This window comes from Epinephelus fuscoguttatus, linkage group LG6 (assembly GCF_011397635.1).
Source record: "Epinephelus fuscoguttatus linkage group LG6, E.fuscoguttatus.final_Chr_v1".
In the NCBI taxonomy this organism is placed as follows: Eukaryota; Metazoa; Chordata; class Actinopteri; order Perciformes; family Serranidae; genus Epinephelus; species Epinephelus fuscoguttatus.
In genome coordinates, this window is record NC_064757.1 from 15,984,232 (window position 1) to 16,005,387 (window position 21,156).

At 43.3% G+C, this 21,156-nt stretch overlaps 2 protein-coding genes across 2 annotated transcripts; one reads left to right on the plus strand and one right to left on the minus strand.

Moving 5' to 3' along the window:
• Positions 1–84: 84 nt before the first annotated feature.
• On the plus strand, positions 85–4,748 carry pold2 (polymerase (DNA directed), delta 2, regulatory subunit). The gene is made up of 11 exons (XM_049577931.1): positions 85–250; positions 469–701; positions 798–919; positions 1,019–1,142; positions 1,279–1,393; positions 1,483–1,681; positions 1,822–1,902; positions 3,523–3,680; positions 3,773–3,900; positions 3,994–4,095; positions 4,243–4,748. Exons 2-11 carry the CDS (start codon positions 476–478, stop codon positions 4,401–4,403), a joined length of 1,416 nt encoding a protein of 471 aa, XP_049433888.1. The 5' UTR covers positions 85–250; positions 469–475; the 3' UTR covers positions 4,404–4,748.
• On the minus strand, positions 4,705–19,982 carry aebp1b (AE binding protein 1b). Its single transcript, XM_049577930.1, has 23 exons — positions 19,774–19,982; positions 19,114–19,579; positions 17,838–18,008; positions 17,687–17,749; positions 15,901–16,254; positions 14,213–14,287; positions 13,599–13,658; positions 13,212–13,289; positions 11,290–11,361; positions 11,076–11,185; positions 10,486–10,625; positions 10,308–10,392; positions 10,059–10,203; positions 9,874–9,962; positions 9,283–9,406; positions 8,887–9,083; positions 8,573–8,749; positions 7,507–7,670; positions 6,826–7,331; positions 6,575–6,714; positions 6,378–6,477; positions 6,090–6,256; positions 4,705–5,604 (listed from the first exon to the last, which is right to left on the minus strand). The coding sequence occupies exons 2-23, from the start codon at positions 19,361–19,363 to the stop codon at positions 5,230–5,232; spliced, it is 3,642 nt and encodes a 1,213-aa protein (XP_049433887.1). The 5' UTR covers positions 19,364–19,579; positions 19,774–19,982; the 3' UTR covers positions 4,705–5,229.
• Positions 19,983–21,156: the final 1,174 nt, after the last annotated feature.

Below are 21,156 nucleotides of genomic sequence, written 5' to 3' on the forward strand. Positions count from 1 at the left end.
AGGTGGGTTATTTTCGTTAAGGTTTATGCTACGTTTAGGTTTATGTATTGTAGCGGTTACTCTGATATCCCTATTTTTCTCGCGAGAATACGAGTTCGCCTTGAAAAAAAAGTGATGTTTAGCGGGTGATTTCGCGGGAGTTGTTTCTTTTGCTCACAGACAAGGAATAAATTCCGTGTTATCTTAAAATATAACTTATTAACCAGTTAAAAACGGGTAGCACTTGACGCTTGACTCTCCCTCCTCTAAGGTAAAGTTGTTAAATCTGTTACATTAGCGATATTCTCAGAGCAGCCAGCATGTTTTGGAAGAGATTAGACAGGACTACGAGCTGTCAGTAACGCTAACGTTGGGCTAAAATCCTTCACAAGCTAGCCTATTAAAACCACGTTATAAACTTACTCGGCAGTCATTAAGTTTTATGTAACAAAGTACATACTGCTAACCTCTCTTCTGCCTCTGCTGCAGGACAGTCATGTTTTCCGACATGAGCGCCCAGAAGCAGGGCTCCTCTCTGCTCTGCCGCCCTGCCTCCGAGGACCAGGGACCGGTGTTTGAGAGGGTGTCGCTGGCCTACAGTCCATGTGCCGAGCGCTACACGGTCGGGGAGCGGAGCTTTAGTCGTCAGTATGCTCATATTTATGCTGCACGACTCATGCAGATGAGGCCTTTGCTCTCAGAGAGAGCTCAGCAGAAGTGGGGTAAGCTCAGGACGTTTTGACCCACATTTGGGACTTTACAGCATTTGAAGTATATGCCCATGTATCTTCTAATATATCTCTTTCTGTCTCTGCCAGGTTCAGATGTGCTTATCAGGAAGCTGTGTGATCTTCAGACAGGGGAGCAGTGTTGCATTGTGGGAACCTTGTTCAAGCGTATGGAGTTGCAGCCATCTATTCTGAAGGAGATCAGTGAGGAGGTCAGCAGTCTTGCTAAATTCACCAGCTGATCCCCGACATGTCATACAAAGTGAAATCAGTGTAATGCATCGTGTCTCTTGTTTTCTTCTCTCCTTCAGCATAACCTGCTGCCTCAGCCCACACGAGCCAAATACATCAGTGAAAACGATGAGCTGATTCTAGAGGATGAGCTACAGAGGATCAAACTGGAGGGCAAAATTGACAGAGACAAATGTGTCACAGGTCAGGATTTGGCTTGAGGTCAAGACAGATTGAAGAATGATGTCACTATCACATCATCAAATGATCACAGTGTTGCATCACTCAGCTATGGACAGGTCTCTTGTATGTCATGGAATTTCTTCTCTTTCTCTTTCAGGTAGTGTTATTGCTATATATGGAGCTGAAAGAAATGATGGGAAGTTCACAGTTGAGGACTTCTGCACAGCTGATCTTCCTCCGCAGACACCAAAAGCTGCTCTCAGCTCTGACAGGTACAGTAAACACACATATAGACAAACACAGCTTAAATTCCAGCCTTTTGGGATAAGAGATTCTAATGCTGCTGTCTGTCACCTTCCAGGTTTGTGCTCCTGGTCTCAGGACTTGGTCTTGGCAGTAGTCACGCTGACAGCATGCTGGGGCTACAGCTGCTGGTTGACATGGTAACCGGTCAGCTCGGTGACCAGGGTGAGCAGAGCGGTGCAGCGACAATTTCCAGGGTCCTACTGGCTGGTAACCTCCTGAGCCAAAGCACCCAGGACAAGGATGCATCAACAAAGGTAACTGGAACGGGTTTAACCTTGACACACATTTATTTATATTTATCTCTCATTAGTTTTATTTTTTTCAGGAAAGAAACACATTAAGTGGCTCACTGAAAGGCATTCAAATACCCATTTTATCCTCTCTGTGTCTCAAGCCCAAGTACCTCACCAAGAAGACTCAGGCTGGCAGTGTGGAGGCCATTCGTCTGCTGGATGAGCTGCTGCTTCAGCTGGTGGTGAGTCTGCTCCCCCCGTACGCACACACATATATGTATATATGTGTGTATATATATATATATATATATATATATATATATATATATATATATATGTATGTGTATATATATATATATATATATATATATATATATATATACATTTATTTTATTTTTGTTCAGTAGGATAATGTATACTTTGAGTTGATCTACAGTATATTTGTATAACCGCTGAGATCTTGCAATATCATTTACATTGTGGTGGCTGTCTCTTAATAATCTGTCTGATTACTACATACTACATTGTGCTAAATCACCATATTACAGTTTTTATTAGCCATTCATGTCCACAGTGGCATAAAACAAGTTAGTGCTGAAAGAGTTGATAAATTGATCAGTCAATAAAAAGAAAAATGAACTGAGAACAACTCTGATTATTTATAAATTGTTTAAGTTCTTTATAATGGAAAATATGCCACACTGCTGGTTCTCAAATTTGAGTATTTCCTGTTTTTCTTTGTTTTATTAATGTAATAAACTTTGGATTTAAGACTGTTGAACAAAAGAAACAATTTAGAGTAGGCCTATTCAATTGGTAGCTCGCAGTTCACATCTGGCCCAGAAGCAACCTCCGAGTGGCCCATCGTACAGAAATTTGTACCAGTATGATTAAAATATGTTAACTACGTAATGTCTGGAAGTAGATAACAAGTGAGCCATCTTGCTTCTCTCTCATCTCTGCTGAGTAACACACAGCTCTGATTAGACAGGATGTTAGGATCAGTATAGTGACACAGTCATATCTTTTACAAAGCAATGTTTTCACATGTGACATAGTCCCGACCACAGTTAGTAGCTTTTCAAAGCATCCGGTCTGTGATTGAATTGTAAAAAAAAACAAAACCTTCCTATGTCTTTTCCTAATCACTTTTCCTTGACCTTGATGGGAAAATGTCATGAGTTGAGAGGGAAGGAGATACTGGTCGAGAGAGAGAGGGTGTGTGTTATTGATGACTGTTACTGCGACTTGTTTTTGCTCTGTGCATTGACAGCATTGATAGCTCTTTTTTAATCTGTTTCTGCACTTTGTTGTGTGCCTGGGTCAGATATGTGAAAAAAATATATATAGATACTATATACTATATAGATACATTTTGAATGTAAAATGATAAACATTGTTACTTTTTACTACATTCATTTGCATATGTTGAAAATTTGTTATTAACAAAAGCTAAAACAAAAAAGTTTTAAACCGGCTGCTGAAAATATCTGGCTTCATTTCCTGGTTTTAAAATGATCCAACTGAATTAATTGAATAGCCTTGATTTAGACATCACTTACCTCTTCTTGTAATGATTTTTTTTTTATCAAAAGCAAGTGTCATTTTTCACAGTTTTCTGACATTTTATAGACTGAAGTGATTCACTGAATAATTGCTAATGAAAACAATTCTTGATGCAGCAGTCCCAAAATGAAATAAATTATACACTAAGAAAGTTCTTAGATCATAATCATTTAAAAAATAATTATTGCCCATGACCAAAGATGGCTCGACACAAGTGAAAGGAATATCTTTAGGAATTAAAAAAAGTGACAATATAGACACGTGTGTCACTGTGTCTCTGCCTCCTGCTGTTCTAGGCCTCAGTTCCAGTAGATGTAATGCCGGGCCAGTACGACCCCACAAACTACACCCTTCCTCAGCAGCCTCTCCACCGCTGTATGTTCCCCCTGTCCTCAGTGTACCCCACACTACAGTTGGCCACCAATCCATACCAAGCTAACATTGATGGAGTGAGGTAAGCATATACAGTCACTGTTTAGTCTTGAATCCTGAGCAAGTTTGCAGATGTTAAAGGCCCTGTGTTTGTGCCTGTGTGTTTCCATGAAGGTTCCTGGGCACATCAGGTCAGAATGTCTGTGACATTCAGAAGTACAGCAGCATGGACAGTCACCTGGAAATACTGGAGGATACGCTACGACTCAGACACCTGGCCCCAACGGCTCCTGATACTCTTGGTTAGTCAGACAGGTTGATGCAGAATGAAACATGAACCTCTGTCTTCTGTTGGTTCAAATTATTCACACTGTTGTCTGTACATTTTCTGTCAGGTTGTTACCCATTTTACCAAAAAGACCCTTTCATCTTGGATGAGTGTCCTCATGTTTACTTCAGTGGCAACGCCCCAGCCTTTGAGTCCAAGCTCATCAAAGGTCAGTGTGTGATGTTGACATGTACACATAAGAAACTTGCTTGATGATCACAATCTTTCGTAAGACTCAAGATGGATACAATATTTTCTTTCATTTGTTTTCCTCCCTACTAATGTGCTAATATATTTCTTCTTGTCTTCCCGCCAGGTGCTGACGGCCAGGAAGTCCTATTGGTTACTGTTCCAGACTTCAGCAGCACCCAAACAGCATGCCTTGTCAATTTACGTACTCTCGCATGTGAGCCAGTCAGCTTCTCGGCCTTCTCTGCTGACGACGATGAGGAAAGTGAGATGAACATCAGCCACTGAGGGGCCATATCCACATGCAGTACAACACACTGACACTTCTCGGACACTGTTGATAAATATTCAGACTAATTTCTCCACAGAGGACTCACAGCAACACTGGGGGCTAAGAATTACAGTCCTTGCTACACTGATGCTGTCCGGTATTATAATGGTCAATGAATTGCTGTAAAAACTGCCTTATAAGTTTATTTCTAATGCTATGTTCATGGTGTTTATTCATACAACTTAAAGAGATAAAGAGCACTGATAGCCCAGTATTCCACTTAGGGTTCACACAGCTGCTTAAAAAAAAGAGGCAAAGGTTGTGTTTTAACAAGCCTTTATTTGAAAAATAACTACTCCAGCTGTCTGAGGCAACATGACAGAAGCCTCTTTCCCTCCTCTGTCTCTGTTACCATCTTTGAACAAATGCTTTTTAAACCTTAAGCGACTGTTCATACTGTAAAAATATTGCTGCCATGGATGAAGACGGTGTAAATAACTCAACTCTGGTGAAGTGAAAAACAAGGTCATGACTTTTTTAAATGTGCACCCACAATAAACATCTTTTCATGAAGCAAAAAGACTGAATAACAAGTGAGAAAACTGCAGTGTAAACTGTCAGACTGAGATACAGGGTCCATTTCTGTGAAGAGGCATTTTGTTAGGTAACAGACACACTGTCTTTATACAATTATTATAGTTAATATTCTGTACATTCCCATTTTATGTTGTACAAAGACAGGATTCTTCATGTGATTCTTTATCAGCCTGCTCAGAGTACAACATGGCAATGAGAACTACTTGTAGGAGAGTTGCGCGTTTACTGAATCAGGGCCATGTGTGTTTAATAGTCATCAATTTTGTACTCATAGTTATAATCCAAGATGGAGTCTGTGAAACCACCAGGTGTCGAGGACTGTCCCTCCCCTATGATCCACGAGTCATACCAGGATGTGGTGGTCTCTGGTGTTGTGGGAATTGTGGTTGTTGTTGGGGGTAACGTCGTCGTCGATCTCATCCTAAGTAATCTCTGTTGCCGAAGGCGACGCAGACGAGCTATCCTGAGCCTCCTCTGCCGTTCAGCGCTGATTCGTGAATTCGATGAATACCTGTTGTTGCTGCTGATGACACGCCTGTTGGCATTAGGAGCTGCAGGGTACTGTGCTCTGTTGTTGCTGTAGCTGAGTCGAATTGGCTTGTTGCCATGGAGGGCCATGATCTGCAGAGAAATGAAGACAGAAACAATAGATAGACAAAAATTTAGGGCAGTGATACTCCAGTGCTGGATGGCGTGCCGACCATTTTCTAATTCACAGTGAATGTAAATTGATTCACATTGTGATTTCTTTTGTACTGTGACTGTTAATAAGGTGCCACAGTGCGTAAAAACATCAAAATGAGTTGGTTTATCACAAAGGTCAGTAGAGGATCCCCCTGGACCCCGTGACAGAGGGCCAGGGCTAATGTCCTCAAATCCTATAAATGCCCCCACGTACACCTGAGGTGTGCAGGGCTGCCGCAACTAGATTTGCCCCTTAGCAAAGATGATTGCTGACAGCAAATGTCAAAAGGTTGAAAACATGCAATTCATTTATGACACTGAGGCCCCTGGCTTCTTGTCATTTTGGAGAAGTGACCGCCGGGCAAAGCAAGTTGAGCATCCCTGATTTAGGGTGTGGTCAGTTTGAGAGGGCAGTGCCTCACCTGTTTAATGCGGTCCCAGTTGGACTTGGCCAGGTTGAAGCTGCAGGCAGTGGCTCCTGACTGGTAACCCACCACACACAGTTTGGTCACAGGGGAGAAGCCCTCAGCTCGAGCTGTCACGCGGTACTCCCCTGGGTTAAGCAACCTCCAGTAGTCCCCTGTTGGTGCTACATTGACAAAAAGATGACAGGCATTTTGTTTTAAGCACAGACAGTGATATATTGTGTGGAAAAGAACCAAAGTTTAAACATATGAGACGTGAGAAGGGAAAGAAGTCTTTCAGCAGACCTGTAGTGACATCATGGTTTATCCCCTCTACAGACACAGTGGCATTTGCAATGGGGTTCCCCTGCTGATCCTTCACAATGCCTCTGATGCCACGATGCACCTAGATAGAGAGGAGGAATAGTTTGAAGGGGCAGGGCGTGACAGAACATCAGTATACTGTATATCATGTTGTGTGAATGTGAGTGTGTGTGACCAACCTGCTCCATGAAGATCAGCATAGCTTCTCTGTTCTTCTCCCACTCATGCGCCAACTCACTCTGATGCGGGAACTTATCACATCCCAAGAATATGGACAACTCAAAACAGTTTGTGTTCAGGTAGCTAAAATCATTCATACCTACAGAAGAATAAACATGTTAACCTCAAAGCCTGCACTGCACATATTGTCCACCAGGGTGTGTTATAAATACATGTAAAACACATGATCCACCTACTGGCCTCTACTTACTTCCTGTGATTGGCTTCCATTTGGCCCGGTTGACGATGCCATGCAACCCGGCAGAGGTGTCTCCATGGCAGGAGCCGTGGTAGCTGTGTGTCATGGTCAAGTGTGTGGAGGCGTAGGAGACAGCCAGCCATCTGAAGAGGGACTCATCTGCGATCACCCGAGGCTCATCCTCAGGCTCAGCGTACTGGTAGCCGGCGCTTCTTCCTCTATCATCCTCCTCCTCTTCTCTGTGCCCGTAGCCTTGGTTGTAACCTTGATTGTGGTCATAGCCATGGTCGTAACCTTGGTTGTAACCTTGGTTGTGGTCGTAGCCGTGGTCGTAACCTTGGTTATAACCTTGATTGTGGTCATAACCTTGGTTGTAACCTTGGTTGTAACCTTGGTTGTAGCCGTGGCCCCTCCACTCCTCCTCTGGCTCTGCGTAACCCTGTCCTCTCCAGTCTTCCTCTGGCTCCTCGTGGTAGCCCCTTCCCCACTCTGTCACATCAAAACCTTCCTCTTCATACCTGTAAGAAATGATTCTAGTTAAACTATTTCACGTGATCGTAACTGAGTGGTTCATGGAGCACTATGCAGGTGAAAGGAGGGGTAAAAATAAGAGTTTGGGAGATGAATATGTGTGTAAAGCAGGGTGACAACAACAACAGAGCACAGTGGCAAAAGGAGAGGAAAAAGTCATACTGTCTCTTCTTGCGGCTGTGGGGTTTCTGGCTGTTAGCAGGCTTGTTGGGACGTAAGCTGTCATAAGGGTAGGCTACAATTCTCTCCCCACCCTGGAAGTTTGCACCTAACACAAATGGATAGCTTTTCATCCAGGAGATTATGGCCCTGGTTTCCACAGCAATCTGGAATAAAAACAGGGAGACCTGTTAAGTACAGTGTGTCCTCATTTTTGTCTACTGACTAGACCACAGCCACCTTCGTAAGATCACAAAGGTCTTCTACATCAGTTGTACAGTACAGAAAAGAATCATCTTCCTTCTTGTAGTGCTTCTAATGGCATTTGCAAGATCCACCGTGGCAAAACGAATCCAACCAATATGAGTGGACAAGTTTCTAATGCAGCTGTCAATCATGTCAAACACTGCTTGTGAACTGAGCGCTGATCAAATCTAAATCAAGATTCTGTTACTGCATTGCCTGTTTCTTACCTGAAATAATTTCAGAAACACATTTTAGTGTTCTGTTGAGCTGAAAAATGAGAAAGTTTGTGACTTGGGCACCATTAAACAACACCACTCTCTAGCTGGAGCAAACTTTTTTATTTTACAGCTAAACTAAACAGTACACTAAAATATGTTTCTAAAAAAGCATTTGAGGTGAGAAATAGGCAATGCAGTGACAGAATCATGATTCATATTCCATCAGTGTTGCTTAGTTTGACAGTTTGACCGCAGTTCACGAGGAGTGACTGACATGATTGACAGCTGTGAGACTCCTCAGCTCTGATTGGTTGTTTTTGCTCAAGGATGGTGGTATTTTTGCAAATGCCATTATGCGGAGCCTGAAGAACATGATCTTTCCCACAGACTGTCTGTCTCATGGACTACTGTTACCACATGGTGACAGTTTCAGCAAACATGACAAAAAGTTATTTTTATAAAAGTTACCAACTAAAGCTTTGAGGGAAAACTACAGGAAGTGTGTGTTGACCACTTTCCTTATGACAACACTTAACTGGAGGTCATTATGATTTGCTGGTTGTAAGAAACAACAGACGTTGTTTCTTAAAACGTCTGTTTCTTACCGAGCTGTTGGTTTCAAAGGTCTCTGGTATGGGCACATGGTGATTTGGGGTGAGTTTGGGCACCATGCCCTTATCTTCAGCATCCCACAGGATACTGTTCAGGTCGGGGAAGTTCTGGAAGATGTCGAAGCCGTCGTCAGTGAAGTGTCCTGTGGTCCATCCGCTCAGCTCTGATCCCTGTGGGGGAGAATTTGGACAAGCAAGCCAAGTCACCCCAGACCACTATCACAGCATGATTCACTGACATTTCCTGTTTGTTTCTCTCTTTTGTTTGCCAGTTAAGTAGAAACACATGATTTTTAATGATCACTGACTGCTTCAAAAGCTTCCACATGTCCGTCAGGGTTGAGCGATGGCACCAGGTGGATGCGTATTCCCTCTACCAGCAGCTGGGCTCTGGGGTTTCTGTCTTTATACTCTTTGCACAGATACTGCATAAGTAGCAGGATCATCTCCCGACCGACTGCTTCATTTCCGTGAAGACCTGCCGTGAAGCGAAACTCTGGCTCACCTGTCAAGACAAACAGACAAGACTATAGTTGCTTGTCCCTCAACCATAATCTGCCGACTTCCACCTGGTGTTTACTTGGATTTACAGGAATCATCAGTGGTGCCATTGAGGCCCAACAGTCCTCAGGTGTTTAATTTCAAGCAATCAGGATTTAAGTATTAGTTTTATCTGCGTGTTTCATAGTCGTATGAACACATACCTATTTCATGCTCTGTGGGGTTGCCTGAGATGACCATGGCCATGATATCCAGTCCCTTGGAGCTGCGGCCCAGGCTGTAGATGTTGGTAATGTTGGGACACTCCGCATTCACTGACTTCATAAGCTGAACATGTGAGATGATGGAAACAGTTAGTGTGCAAAGCATTTTATATAATTTACACATTTATGAAACAGCTGCAATTCTAAATACCTTTGCACAGATCACCAGCAAAACATCCTTGCAGCTTATTCAGTCAACAATAGGTCAATCTGGTTTATCTGTGCTACTGAGAAAACACGAAAAATCCTCAATCAATTGAGAAATAAAGGGCCCTGTTCATGATGAGCATTGAGCTAATGTGGAAAGGTCATGTTGCCCTCTGGTGGTTGAAATAATAAACTGAGAAGGAATGAGCCCTCGGCATGGGTTTTTAATATCGGTTTATATACAAGTGAATAAAAGCAGACCTCCTGGTTCACTGTTTAATTGTTCCTGGGAAAATTATTTTGTTTTTGTCTTTGGAAAATAGCTGAGGATTTCCTGTGGAATTCAGTCAGCCAGCAGCCAGGCCTGTATGTGAGGATACTCACTGCAACCATCTCTGAGTAGCTGTGATGTTTGAACTCCAAGTAATCTACTGGAGTCACTTCATTTTGCCTGTACTGGACGTCCACTGGATCTGTCAACCGAACAAAAAAAATGAACATAATGTATTAGTTTTTGTGTTTTAGTGCGTGTGTGCTTGTAAAAGTGTGTTAATGTGCTCAAGGCTCACCGGGCAGGGGACAGCCAAGGACCTCCAGCCTCATACACAAAGAGCCGTTCCAGCTCTGAGGGATGATTCGCATGTAACGGGCCAGTACAGGCTCTGCCAGCTGGTTCATCACTGGAGTGTCTTTATCACTGTTTCCGAAGAACAGCTGGGCACGAGAGAGAAGACGAAGAAAAGTGAGTCAGGAAAAGAGGAGGGAGACATCATTGCATGTGGTACCGAAGGAAGGGACATCATTTTAAGAGAGCTCACCCAGTCAGTGTATCCATCATGGATGGTGGTCCATTCTCGGCTGTCATTGCTGAAAGCCAGGAAGTAGGACATCACGAAGTCATTCCTGAAACGAGACAATACGTGGTCAGCATGTTGAATTTAAAAATGGAAAAACACTGTGTAGTCATCCGTGTGTTTGTACAAGTTTGTGTCTTACTCAGTCTGGGAGTCTCGTCCTTGTGTTATGACTCCTGTGAACTCTGTCTCCTTGCGAGCATCAATCTCAAACCAGTGGATCCTGTCCTCTGAGTTTGCACACCACGCCCCCCCTCTCATGTTGTCTTCATCATCTGAGCCCTGGGAACCACAGAGACCACAACACACACTGCTGGGTCCTTTGACTCATTTTCAGCTCGCGCATTTACTTCTAATATCAGCTTATCATGCACTGACATGCAAATAATGTAGTTCATATTCTGCACACACATCACAGACGCCATGATAATTTGGAGTTAATTGTTCAAAGGAGCCTAACTTGAATAAAAAATCAGCAGTGGTAAGCAGAAACATTTAGAAGATTTATTAGCTGATTTAATTACTTAGCTGCTACAAAGATTCTTAGACCATAAAGAGCATGAACACAAACACCCAAAGCAGCTAATGGAAGCAACAGACTCAGCCATAACAGTATTTTCCAACATGCAGCTGGTAGCTGGTGTTTATTTCAAGGCCTGGCTGTATGTAAGTGATAGCTGTAGTGTGTGTAGGCATCCAGACCACAGCAGTCCGACTCTGATTGTCGTGTACCTGCATGTTGAGGCGTGCCCTCTGAGGTGCAAAGATATACTGAGACATAGAGGAGGCTGAAAGCTGGTCTGGCTCGATCTTATGGGACTCCATCCCGAGGGGAGGACACTCTGCCACGTACGCAGACGCACAACACAGAAAGTCAAATGATATGTTAACTGTATTAGCAAAGCTTATGCAATGTTTTCCAGATCTTGTACAGACGTCGACTCACTCTTTGGCTCCTTGAAGACACGTGGTCTGTTCCTGGCCCGCTCCTCTGCCTCCTTCAGCCTCTGCGCTCTCTCTGGCAGAAGTCAGAAAAACAGTCTTAATGCCAAATAAATTGCACTGTCGTGGCTGAATATTTTCTTTCTGTCTTTCTCTCTGCCCAGAAATGATCTAGGAACTCATTGTTATTTGGCAAATGTTATATGTCAAAAATCCCCGGGAAGAAAATCCCCGTGATTACACTCCCAGTCCAAGTGTGCTCTGCTCAAACTCAGATCATCCTGACCCACAGAGTTTACTACTGACGAACCCTGCTGCATCCCATCTATCATCATCATTATTCATATTATCGCACACTAGACTGTGACACATTGACATCATGTTGTTTATTGTTGGAAGTATGGCTGCCAGGAGTCTTACTGACAGAATGTGAAACATGTGAGCTCATTCACCTGCTGTACACACATGCACAAGTGGGCAAACACATGCACCCACTGACACACACTTGTGTGAGTAGGTGCAGACGCACATCTGCCTTTGTTCCTCTGTGTTACAGTTAAGTGCTTCAGGCTGCAGCAACCTCTGAACATAAAGGAGATGTGTTAAGGATTTACTGGCATCTAGTGGTGAGGATTGCAACCAGGTGAAGCCTCTCCTGTGTGCCAAGCGTGAACTCCCAGTTAGGATTCCTTCAGTGTTCATTTTTCGAGGTTTTTTATCGGGAGCTATTATTTGCAGAGCGGATCTGGGAATTTAAACCGGTAAAAACACTGAATGTTCGACCCAGCACCTGCTAATGTGTGCTCGCCGCTTTTATATGCTAACTTTAGATCCTGGATGTTCAGTAGGTTTTTACCATGAGCCAAATTTATCCACAGAGGTCTCTCCCTCTCCAAAACAAACAGATGCAGTGATTTAAATTGATAAAAACACTGAATGAAGCAGTTTGACTTTAAAAATCTGTTTTTCCGATGCTGTTTGTTTCATCGCAGACAGGCTGCTAACTACAGTGGCCAATGCAAGAACGCTAAAACATGAATGGCCCTTTCTAGAGTTTGTCCATTCTGGGCTACTGTATAAACATGCTGGTCCAACATGGCCGACTCCATGGACGGGACCCACTCCCTGAGTAGATATAAACACTTCATTCTAAGGTAACGAAAACACAACAATTCTTAATTTCAGGTGTTTACACACTAAAGAAAACATACTTATTATTTTATATTCCATTTCTGCCAATATACCCCCTAAATCCAACGCACTGAACCTTTAAGATAGCTGAAGATGCTTTTAACCTTCAATCCAGATAGCAGTGACCCGTCCACACAGGAGGTGCCCTGTTGACACCAGTCCTGACAGTGTTATATGTCATCCTCTCCAGGCTCGCCTTAACCACCAGCTAACCTCGCTACACACAGCGGACACGTGGCGAGAAAGAGCTGAATGTGATGTGAGTACTTTAGAGCCGTACATTGCAACATCCTCTGCCTGCTAATTCTCCTGTGTTGCTTCTTTCCTTTATCACCCACACTAATCCGCTGCATGTGGCTCATTCTCAGTTGACCTCCCGCTCTCACTCTCTTCGCTTCAGTCCAGCTCACAAGAGCTTTCTGAACTTTTTTTTTTTAATAATCTCCACTTTGTTGTTGGGGGATGAACTTTTGTCCCCGCTGTGCAAGTTAAAGCAAGTACCAAAGGCCCCCGCTTCACACTTTCACATTAGCGTGGTGGGAAGTCACATCTGCGTTCTGTTAGAACAGAAATGTGATCTAAGGGAGTGAACACCTTAGAGCTGTTATCTGTCAGTCCTTTTGCACTTAGGTCACAGGCCGTGTTCAGCTACACTATCATATGTATTCTGACATGATGGTGCAGAGTGATGTTATGTAACCAAAAAAAAAAAAATTCACATCTGGGTTTTCTTACCTTTCTCTTCCCTCGCTCTTTCTTTTTCTGCTCTCTCTCGCTCTTTCTCCATCCATTTGTCGTCTGTCTCCTTCCTCCCTGTGGAAAAATCAAAGATAATTTTATAGAAATACCTATAAACACAACAGCCCTGTGTTCAGTAGCATATATGCATGTCTGTCTGAGTTTTGCAAGCTATTAGGAACCATGAACAGTAAAAAAGGTCACAAAGGATCATTTATAAATCTGGAAAGTTATTGACCTGACCGCCATTTATCCCCTTCCCCTGCTCTCTGCTTTGTTGGCAGGAAGTCTCACTGCAGCTTAACCAATAATCTAATATAAAGCATTCAGTATGGATATGCTTCAGTGTTGTGCATGTGTGCATGTGTGCATGTGTGCACGTACTGCCATATTCGTCGTAATCGTCATACCATGTCCCATCATAGGGAGCGGCTGTGGGCTCCTCTGTGTAAAAAGAAAAACAACAAAACGTCAAGTCAGACAACTCGTTCCATCCATCAGAGGCAATGGCTATATTACAAGTGAGATTTTATAAGATGACATGGTTTTACAGGTTAGTACAGCCCTGATTTATTCAACCACAACTACTGCTCGCTGTTTGGATGCCACTGCGACGCCTACCGTGTAATTAAGTTGTTAAATCTTTTAATTACATTTACAAGAATCATAACAGGGTTGTGATGTGATGACAGGGCTCTTGTTTTAACTCCACATCAAAACTAAAGGAAGTTTTGTTGACTCCGTGGAACCAAGCAAACCCACCCACTCCTGTTGGAAAGTAGGGCAGGTTAGCTCACAGACTCACTATTATGTTATTCCCATGTGTTGCTCATGATTTCTCATCTGCTCCCAGCCTAAAGGCACAGATGGAATGAACATTTCTTCTGCATCACAAGTCCACAGAGATTTCTCAGTAGTTAAAAGCCTAATTGAAAATCTGACACATCGATTGATAGATGTTAATTGAATTTTTAACATACTTGAGTGACAGCTGTTACCTGTTATAGTTTCTACTGTGATTTCAGGGCTGACCTCTTTACCATCAGGGAATGGAAGATTCTCCGGCACCTCGACTGCAGGAATGGAAAGAAAAAGAAAGGTCAAACAGAGGGATTATTTAAGTGTCAGACGCAGACTGAGAAACAGGAGAGGGTGACAGAAAAGGCAGGACGGGAGAGTGTGAGTGAATCAGTGGAAATGTTGGAAGAGCAGACGTATGGTACAGTACGCTGGAAACACAAAGTAATGAGAACATGTCAGTCCGGTCCAAATGAGTGTCGCAGAGCCACACGACACACTGTTTCCTACATCTGAGCCTGTGGAAAAACTAATTAAGTCACTGCTGACTTCAGGTGGACGGAGGCTGGAAGAGATAATGATGATCGTAAAAATTTTCAGCTTGAAGTCTGTACATCAGATTCTAAAGGATAAGTGCACCAGGTATTAGCTGTAGTAGTTTGAAAAGGGTAGAACTATCAGGGGCCTGAATTTGGAAGGTACTGTATTAATAAGTGGATGTTGTCACAAACACATGAAGCATAAAATTGTGTTATCCTTGCATAGTTTAAGTGTCTTGGTCCAAATATTGCCTCAGATTTATTGTTTTTCCCATCATGCCAAGACTCACCCAATGGATTCTTAATTCTTTCCACTGTAAAAAAAAAAATCCAGTTTATATTCTGGATTACAATTTATTTGGGTTTAATAAAGTAAAGATAACTATTTAAACTAAAATTTTCAGTCTTGACAACAAACCAAGCCACAAACGACAACAGTGAGTGAGTCATGATAATGTCAAATTTTTTAGCTGTGATTCATTACCAACTGATCGTTTACCGAACACAGTGAATCAAGTTGTTGAACTTTTTACCCAGCACGCGGCGTACTGGATTAAAAGCCAGACATGTAGGAGAACTACGGTGGCTGATGCGAAAACGTGAAACCAGAAATGTCTCTACCTGGATCCAGTGTTTGATTTGTCCATTCTGGGCTACTATAGAAACATAGTGGTACAACATGGCAGACATCGTGGATGAGGGCCCACTCTGTATGTAGATATAAATGGCTCATTCTAACAAAACCCCACAATTCTTATTTTCAGGTAATTACACACTAACGAAAATGCACTTGTTATATAATTCCACCTTTGCCAACAGATGCAGCTAAATCCTACACACTGGACCTTTAAGGAAAGTTATGTGTCTGTTTCTACAGGTTTTTCAGATGAGTCACAGTCTTTTCTCTGATCAAAATTAAAACAATATTATCCACAAGGAGATCCACTTCAACCACTTAGTCACTCTTTCTTTGAAACACATTTCAGACACAGATTTAAAACTAGGATTCAGTGATCCATGTTCAGCTTTGGCTGTTAGCAACACAGTAAAAGCAGTAGTGATGACGCTGCGTGGTGCCTGGAGGAATCAAACCAGAAACTGCTTGTGAAAAATAAATGTAATTAAGTTAGACAGCTCTTGGCAATATGAGTAAATACTTGTTGGCTCAACTTAAATTTATCTACTTTAAAACTTTAACCTCATCTGAAAAGTGATGAATCCCAACGGTCAATGCAACAATAATGGTCCCAAGGGATCATTATAGTTTCATCTTCCTCATGTGATAAACTGTCACCCAAGAAACATCCCCAATCTAAACAAAGCAGAGGTAAACACAGAATCAGACATACATGTGGCGTCCCAGTAATCTGCATCATCTGTCCCGACCTTCCCATCAACCTCAGGGGCAGGGGGCGTCGGGTCCACCTCTTTCCAGTAGCTGTCATAGTTATCAGTCACAGGAGCGTATTGGTCTTTGTCGTCTGGTGTCCAGTAGTCCTCGTAGGCGTCAGGCGCCAGAGTGGACGGCTGTTTCTCTGCTGGTTTCCAATAGTCATCGTAGACGTCTGTTACTGGAGCAGCTGTGTCTTCCTCCTCCGGCTTCCAGTAGTCGTACGGAGGATCTGTGATTGGAGCCTCGGGCTGCGGCCTGGATGGCGTAGGCTCGGCATCCCAGTAGTCATCCTCGGGTTTCCAGTAATCATCTGACAAGGAAACAGATGGTTTATATTGATAGATGTTATTATTTTTTCACTGCTTTTGTTTTTAAAATGGAATGTGACTTAAATTGCCAAACTGCAAACAAGCAACACTTTGACTGTTATTGGAAGCAGACCGAAGCAAGCAGAACTGCAATTTGCTTGTTGTTTCTCAAACAAAACTAACTTTCAAGACAGGTTTTTATTAAAGTAGGATTATGGCAGCTGAATAGCACTAAAAGTAAAAAAAAATGCACGCTAATTTAATATACTGAGTTGTTATTTCAGTAGATGATGTTTTCCTGTAGATGGGATAATGGTGTGAAGACAGAAGGAAATTCGAGGGGTCCACAGTTATGTCCTTTACAGTTCCTTTCATTCCAAAGGGACTGTCCACAATTTATTAGGGGGGAGGGGAGGTCAGATAAGCGGGAGGGTTGTGTTTGTTTGTTTGTTTGTTTGTATGTTTTTCCATGATCTTGTCAAAACACCGGGCCTACATTACCAACAATGCAACACAACCACTAACAGTTTGGTCAGGGGCTCGGGTATGTTATGATCAGGTTCCCAGGAAGTGTACCAGACTTTGTGGCCAGTTTTTGTAGTGGCCAAACGTTGAAACTACACGGGCCATTCATGTGATGCCATGAGCTCCAGAAAGAGCTTTTCACATAGACTTACATTGTGAAAGAGACACCTGTTAATCAGTGGATACTTTTTGAATGACACAACCCTCACAAAATGACTCAGAACACCATCGGGATTGGATTCATTCGGTCAGATAACATTTCGAAAGTCTTGAAGAGCTGCAAGATGTGTCTGAAGAAAATCGTTTTATCCCCATTCAAGTTAGCAGAGAGCTAAACTGGAAATTAGCTGCTCGGCTAGCATAGTCTTTAGTGGGCCTGTTCTATGGGCCCAATGATGAAGATCAGGGTAATTTTGCACCTGAGAAGTTGAACTTTTTTGGCTTCAGGCATCACTGAGCAACATTCATTGAAATAAATGGGGCTTGGCCTCTAATACTGTATCCACTAAGAGACACTATGGTTATGCCAGTAGCTGCTAATGCAGCCTCAAGTTGCTAGCTTCAAGCTGAGATGAGGATCTGCAGGAGTCTGTTAAACTCAGTTGTTTCTAACTCCACACCCACATTTTTAAACTTGTAGTCTTCAACCACAACTGATACTTACTCATGTGACATCACTTGAGGCAGTTTCTCAGACAGCCCACAGCTCTCTCTGGAGCCGCAAAAGGCTTAATGCAACTTTATTTCACATATGTGGGAGTACTCCCCAAGACCTGTAAAAGGACTTTGATGTGTGAAATTGGTGGAGTTCCCCTTTAAAGTCTTTATGTTACAAACAGAAACATTAGCTCTACCCCTCCTCCCACACCCCATGAATTTCTGTACAGTCCCTACGTGTGTGTCACTCACCAACATCAGGATAGGGGTAGTCAGTGTAGGGCTCAGGTTCAGTGGGTGGTTCAGTTGGGATTGCTGGAGGCAGCAGAGAGACAAAAGGTCAACAACATTCATCTAAAGTCCAAGTCACTCAAGTACGAACTTGGCTCTGCTCTGTCCTCACGTGTTGTGGTTGGTGGTAGAGTCGTGGTTGTTGTCTTGTCCTTCTTCTTTCCCTTCTTGTCAGTTTTGGGCTTTTTAGTGGCGTTGGGGTCCTTTGGCTCTTTGTTCTTCTTCTTGTCCTTCTTCTTCTTTTTGCCTTCTTCTGGTGCTCTCCTCAACCTGCTCAAAACATCTGGAAGGACAAGGAAAAAATGAGAAGGGAGAGGATTTCCAAAACTGTGTTAATCGACTGTTGGTCATAATCAAAATAAGCACACAGCACTCATGATCGTATTAAATGCTCATGCATAAATCTTCTGTTTTTCCATGTGAGTCCCCTATCATCAGCCCAATCAATCTCCTGAACTGAATTTAAAATGAACCCTCTTCAGCTGTTAATACTACATTTCTAAACAGGTGAAGATCTGCCAATACTAATCACACACCAAATTATTAATTGATGAAAGCACATTCGTGTTGAAGTAAAGCTTATGTAACACTTTGTATCATTTATGAGCAATGTGAGGATTAAATTATGCAATCACTTCTTTCCTGCAATGTCAAAATGCAACACTGCCAGGGAAAATCCAGACAGCCAGATGCATTTCAGTGGTTGCTTCAGGTCCATCAGTATTTCCTTCTGAGGTTGTCTGAAGTCTTGAGGCACTTTCATGGAAAACACGTCTCTCTCTTTCCATTAGTTGTGCTCCATTAACCACACTTCGGTTTTAATGACACAAAATCCGTCCAGATAGTCAATAAACATATCGCTATCACCTCAGCAACATCTTACGGCCACAGCATAAACCCATCAGTGAGACTCATTAAAGAGCCAGTGTGGACTGGTGAGTATTGCATTTGAAGCTTACGTAGTTAGAAAGCTCCAGAAAAGCAAATGTGCAACGGTCTTCCACATTTCATTCTGCCAGTGTGACTGTGAACTTGAGTCAGCATTAATCATACCACATTATAGGTGGTATGCGGTGGCAGTGGAAAAGGTCAGTGTCATAAAAATCTGTCTGCAAGATGCCTGACTCAGTATCTTCTTCTCTTGTCTGGTCTGAGCCAAAAAAATCAGTCTATGCTGTTTACTCCCTGCTGTGGAGAAATAGCAGTGGATAGGTAAGCACCTGGACTGTCTCATGCCTGTTGGAGCTGTCACACACTGAATGGTTGTGTGTTTGTGTCTGTATTTGCTCTTCCATGTCGTGATGGAGCTCAGCCCACACCTCAACAGCTTTGATGTCATGTCTGTGTAGCACATCTGTATTTTTTTAAGCTAATTTTTTTCCACTCACCTGCCCTTGCAGCCTCCTCTGTGTCTCTCTTGTCCTTATTGCTGCTCCCCAGTGGGTGTGGGTCCACTGCGAGTCCTTGCTCACTTTCTGGGTCATCTAGGGACTCATCTCGCAGCTGATCCCCTGCCTGCTTCTCCTCTTCAGTCTGCCGGAGAGCAACTATCCCCCCAGCGCTCTCCCCTTCTCTGGGGATCAGCAGGCAGCACAGGGCCAGCAGAGCCACAGACACAACCACAGTCTGGCTTTTCATACCTGCTGCTCTTCCAACTGCAGAATCCTTTGGTTTGGAGTTTTCTGTCTCAGCTGTCCACAATGCTCAATCCAACTCTGTTCCACCAGAAGAATTCTTCTTCACCTCTTCCCCCACTGTGTCCTTGCAATGTGATCAACACTACTACTCCGGCAGGGAAACTTCTGCAGCTGCACCCGTACCCACAGCCACAGTGTCAACCAGGCTCAGACTGGGCTAGAAGGAGATGGAGTGGGAGGGGGGTAGGGATAGGCAGGGAGGGAAGGGAGGTGGGTTATAGAGGGAGACAGAGAGAGAGAGAGATACAGAGCAAAGCAACAATCCAGTCAAATGAATAGACTGGGTTCCTAATTGCCCCGCAGCTACGGTCAGCTGAACCAACAATGTTAAGGCCAGAGGATCCCCTTCACCTGGCTGACGAGTCAGAACAGGTGCAGAGCTCAGACAGGAGATGGGGGGAGGAGGATGAGGGATGGCAGGTGAGGCCTCAGACTACAGGGCTTGCTCCACCTTGGGCTGGAGAAAGAAGTCAGCTCCTTTTTCGTCTGCAGCTTCTGTTGAATTCCTCGGCGGAGAGCTTTCACCCTGCAGACTCACCACTGAGCAGAACAGCAGGAGAGAGGAGCGACTCCTAGGACATTGAATTCCACAACAGGAGGAGGAGGAGGAGGCGGAGGAGGAGGAGGAGGAGGAAGGGGTAAAAAGGGGAGGACAGGGATTTTGTGTGTGTGTTAACAAAACCAAACACCACTAATCATCAGAGGGAGGAATTCATAGAAAATGAAAACAGGCAGGAGTAGAACATAAATTCTTTCTCAGTCCAGGACTTGTTTTGGTTGGGAATGGATCTCTGCTTTCCTCCTCGTTTCTGTGGAGCTCTGTCATTCTTTCCTCATGGTGTTACACAGCCCGCTCTCTACTTTCTAGAGGAAAAGTTATGGTCGGCAAGGGGGCCATGGAGGAGCACACACACAGGACAGGAGAATTGTTTGAGCAGATGACAGAATTATAACCTTTTAAGATTTGGTGTTTTCCATGCTGTCCCCCCATCCTCCTCCTCTGTCCACTGGAGAGCCTGTCAAGGCCTTCAAATGCTGGATGTGTTGTATATTTTACCACCAGTCTAATCAAGGTACATGTTTTAGTTGTCCTTGGTAATCAAGAATTGTTTATTCTCAGCAAGTAATCTGATAGATCCATCTGGGGCCTGAGATTAAACTCCAGTTAAAGACGTTAGACAGACATGACAACATTTTTGGTCAAATGTCCAAATATAATCATTAGCATTAAAGTAAGAAAATAAGTGAAAAAAATGCCAGTGGGAAAAAGCGTCATGTTACCCTGCTTTTGCAGACATTCCTACAAAATGTAATGACCTCAGCTCAAGTTTTTGTCCCAGTTTTGAGAGGAGGTTTATTATCCAGACATGCAGTGCAATCAAACCACTGCACAGCCCACTGAAGTCCCATTAACTCTGGTCAGGCAGACTCATCAGGGTTTTAAACTGAACAAATCATCAGACAAGACACACAGAGAGGCACAAATACCCCAGTGCATGCAAACACACACACACACACACGCTAAAATATTTCAGTTCATTGACTCTCAGATTGTGAAGACAGTGGAACAGAGATGCATTTAGCCGTGGAGAATCTGATTTGATGAAAACTGTATTGTGACATGCAATCATATCTATGGAGGATATGACTAAGGCTCCGAAGAATGCAACAGATTATTCAGACTACAGTAAGGTCAAGCTGAGGCCTTTTCAGCTGGCAAGGATACAGAGACAC

Coding starts and splice junctions, on each gene's coding strand:
- pold2 (XM_049577931.1), top strand. CDS start 476: ATGTTTTCCGACATGAGCGCCCAGAAGCAGGGCTCCTCTCTGCTCTGC. Junction 1,682..1,821: donor ACAAGGATGCATCAACAAAG/GTAACTGGAACG, acceptor CTGTGTCTCAAG/CCCAAGTACCTCACCAAGAA. Junction 4,096..4,242: donor TGAGTCCAAGCTCATCAAAG/GTCAGTGTGTGA, acceptor TCTTCCCGCCAG/GTGCTGACGGCCAGGAAGTC.
- aebp1b (XM_049577930.1), bottom strand. CDS start 19,363: ATGAAAAGCCAGACTGTGGTTGTGTCTGTGGCTCTGCTGGCCCTGTGC. Junction 7,332..7,506: donor CACAGCCGCAAGAAGAGACA/GTATGACTTTTT, acceptor CATTTCTTACAG/GTATGAAGAGGAAGGTTTTG. Junction 6,478..6,574: donor TGCTGATCTTCATGGAGCAG/GTTGGTCACACA, acceptor CTCTCTATCTAG/GTGCATCGTGGCATCAGAGG.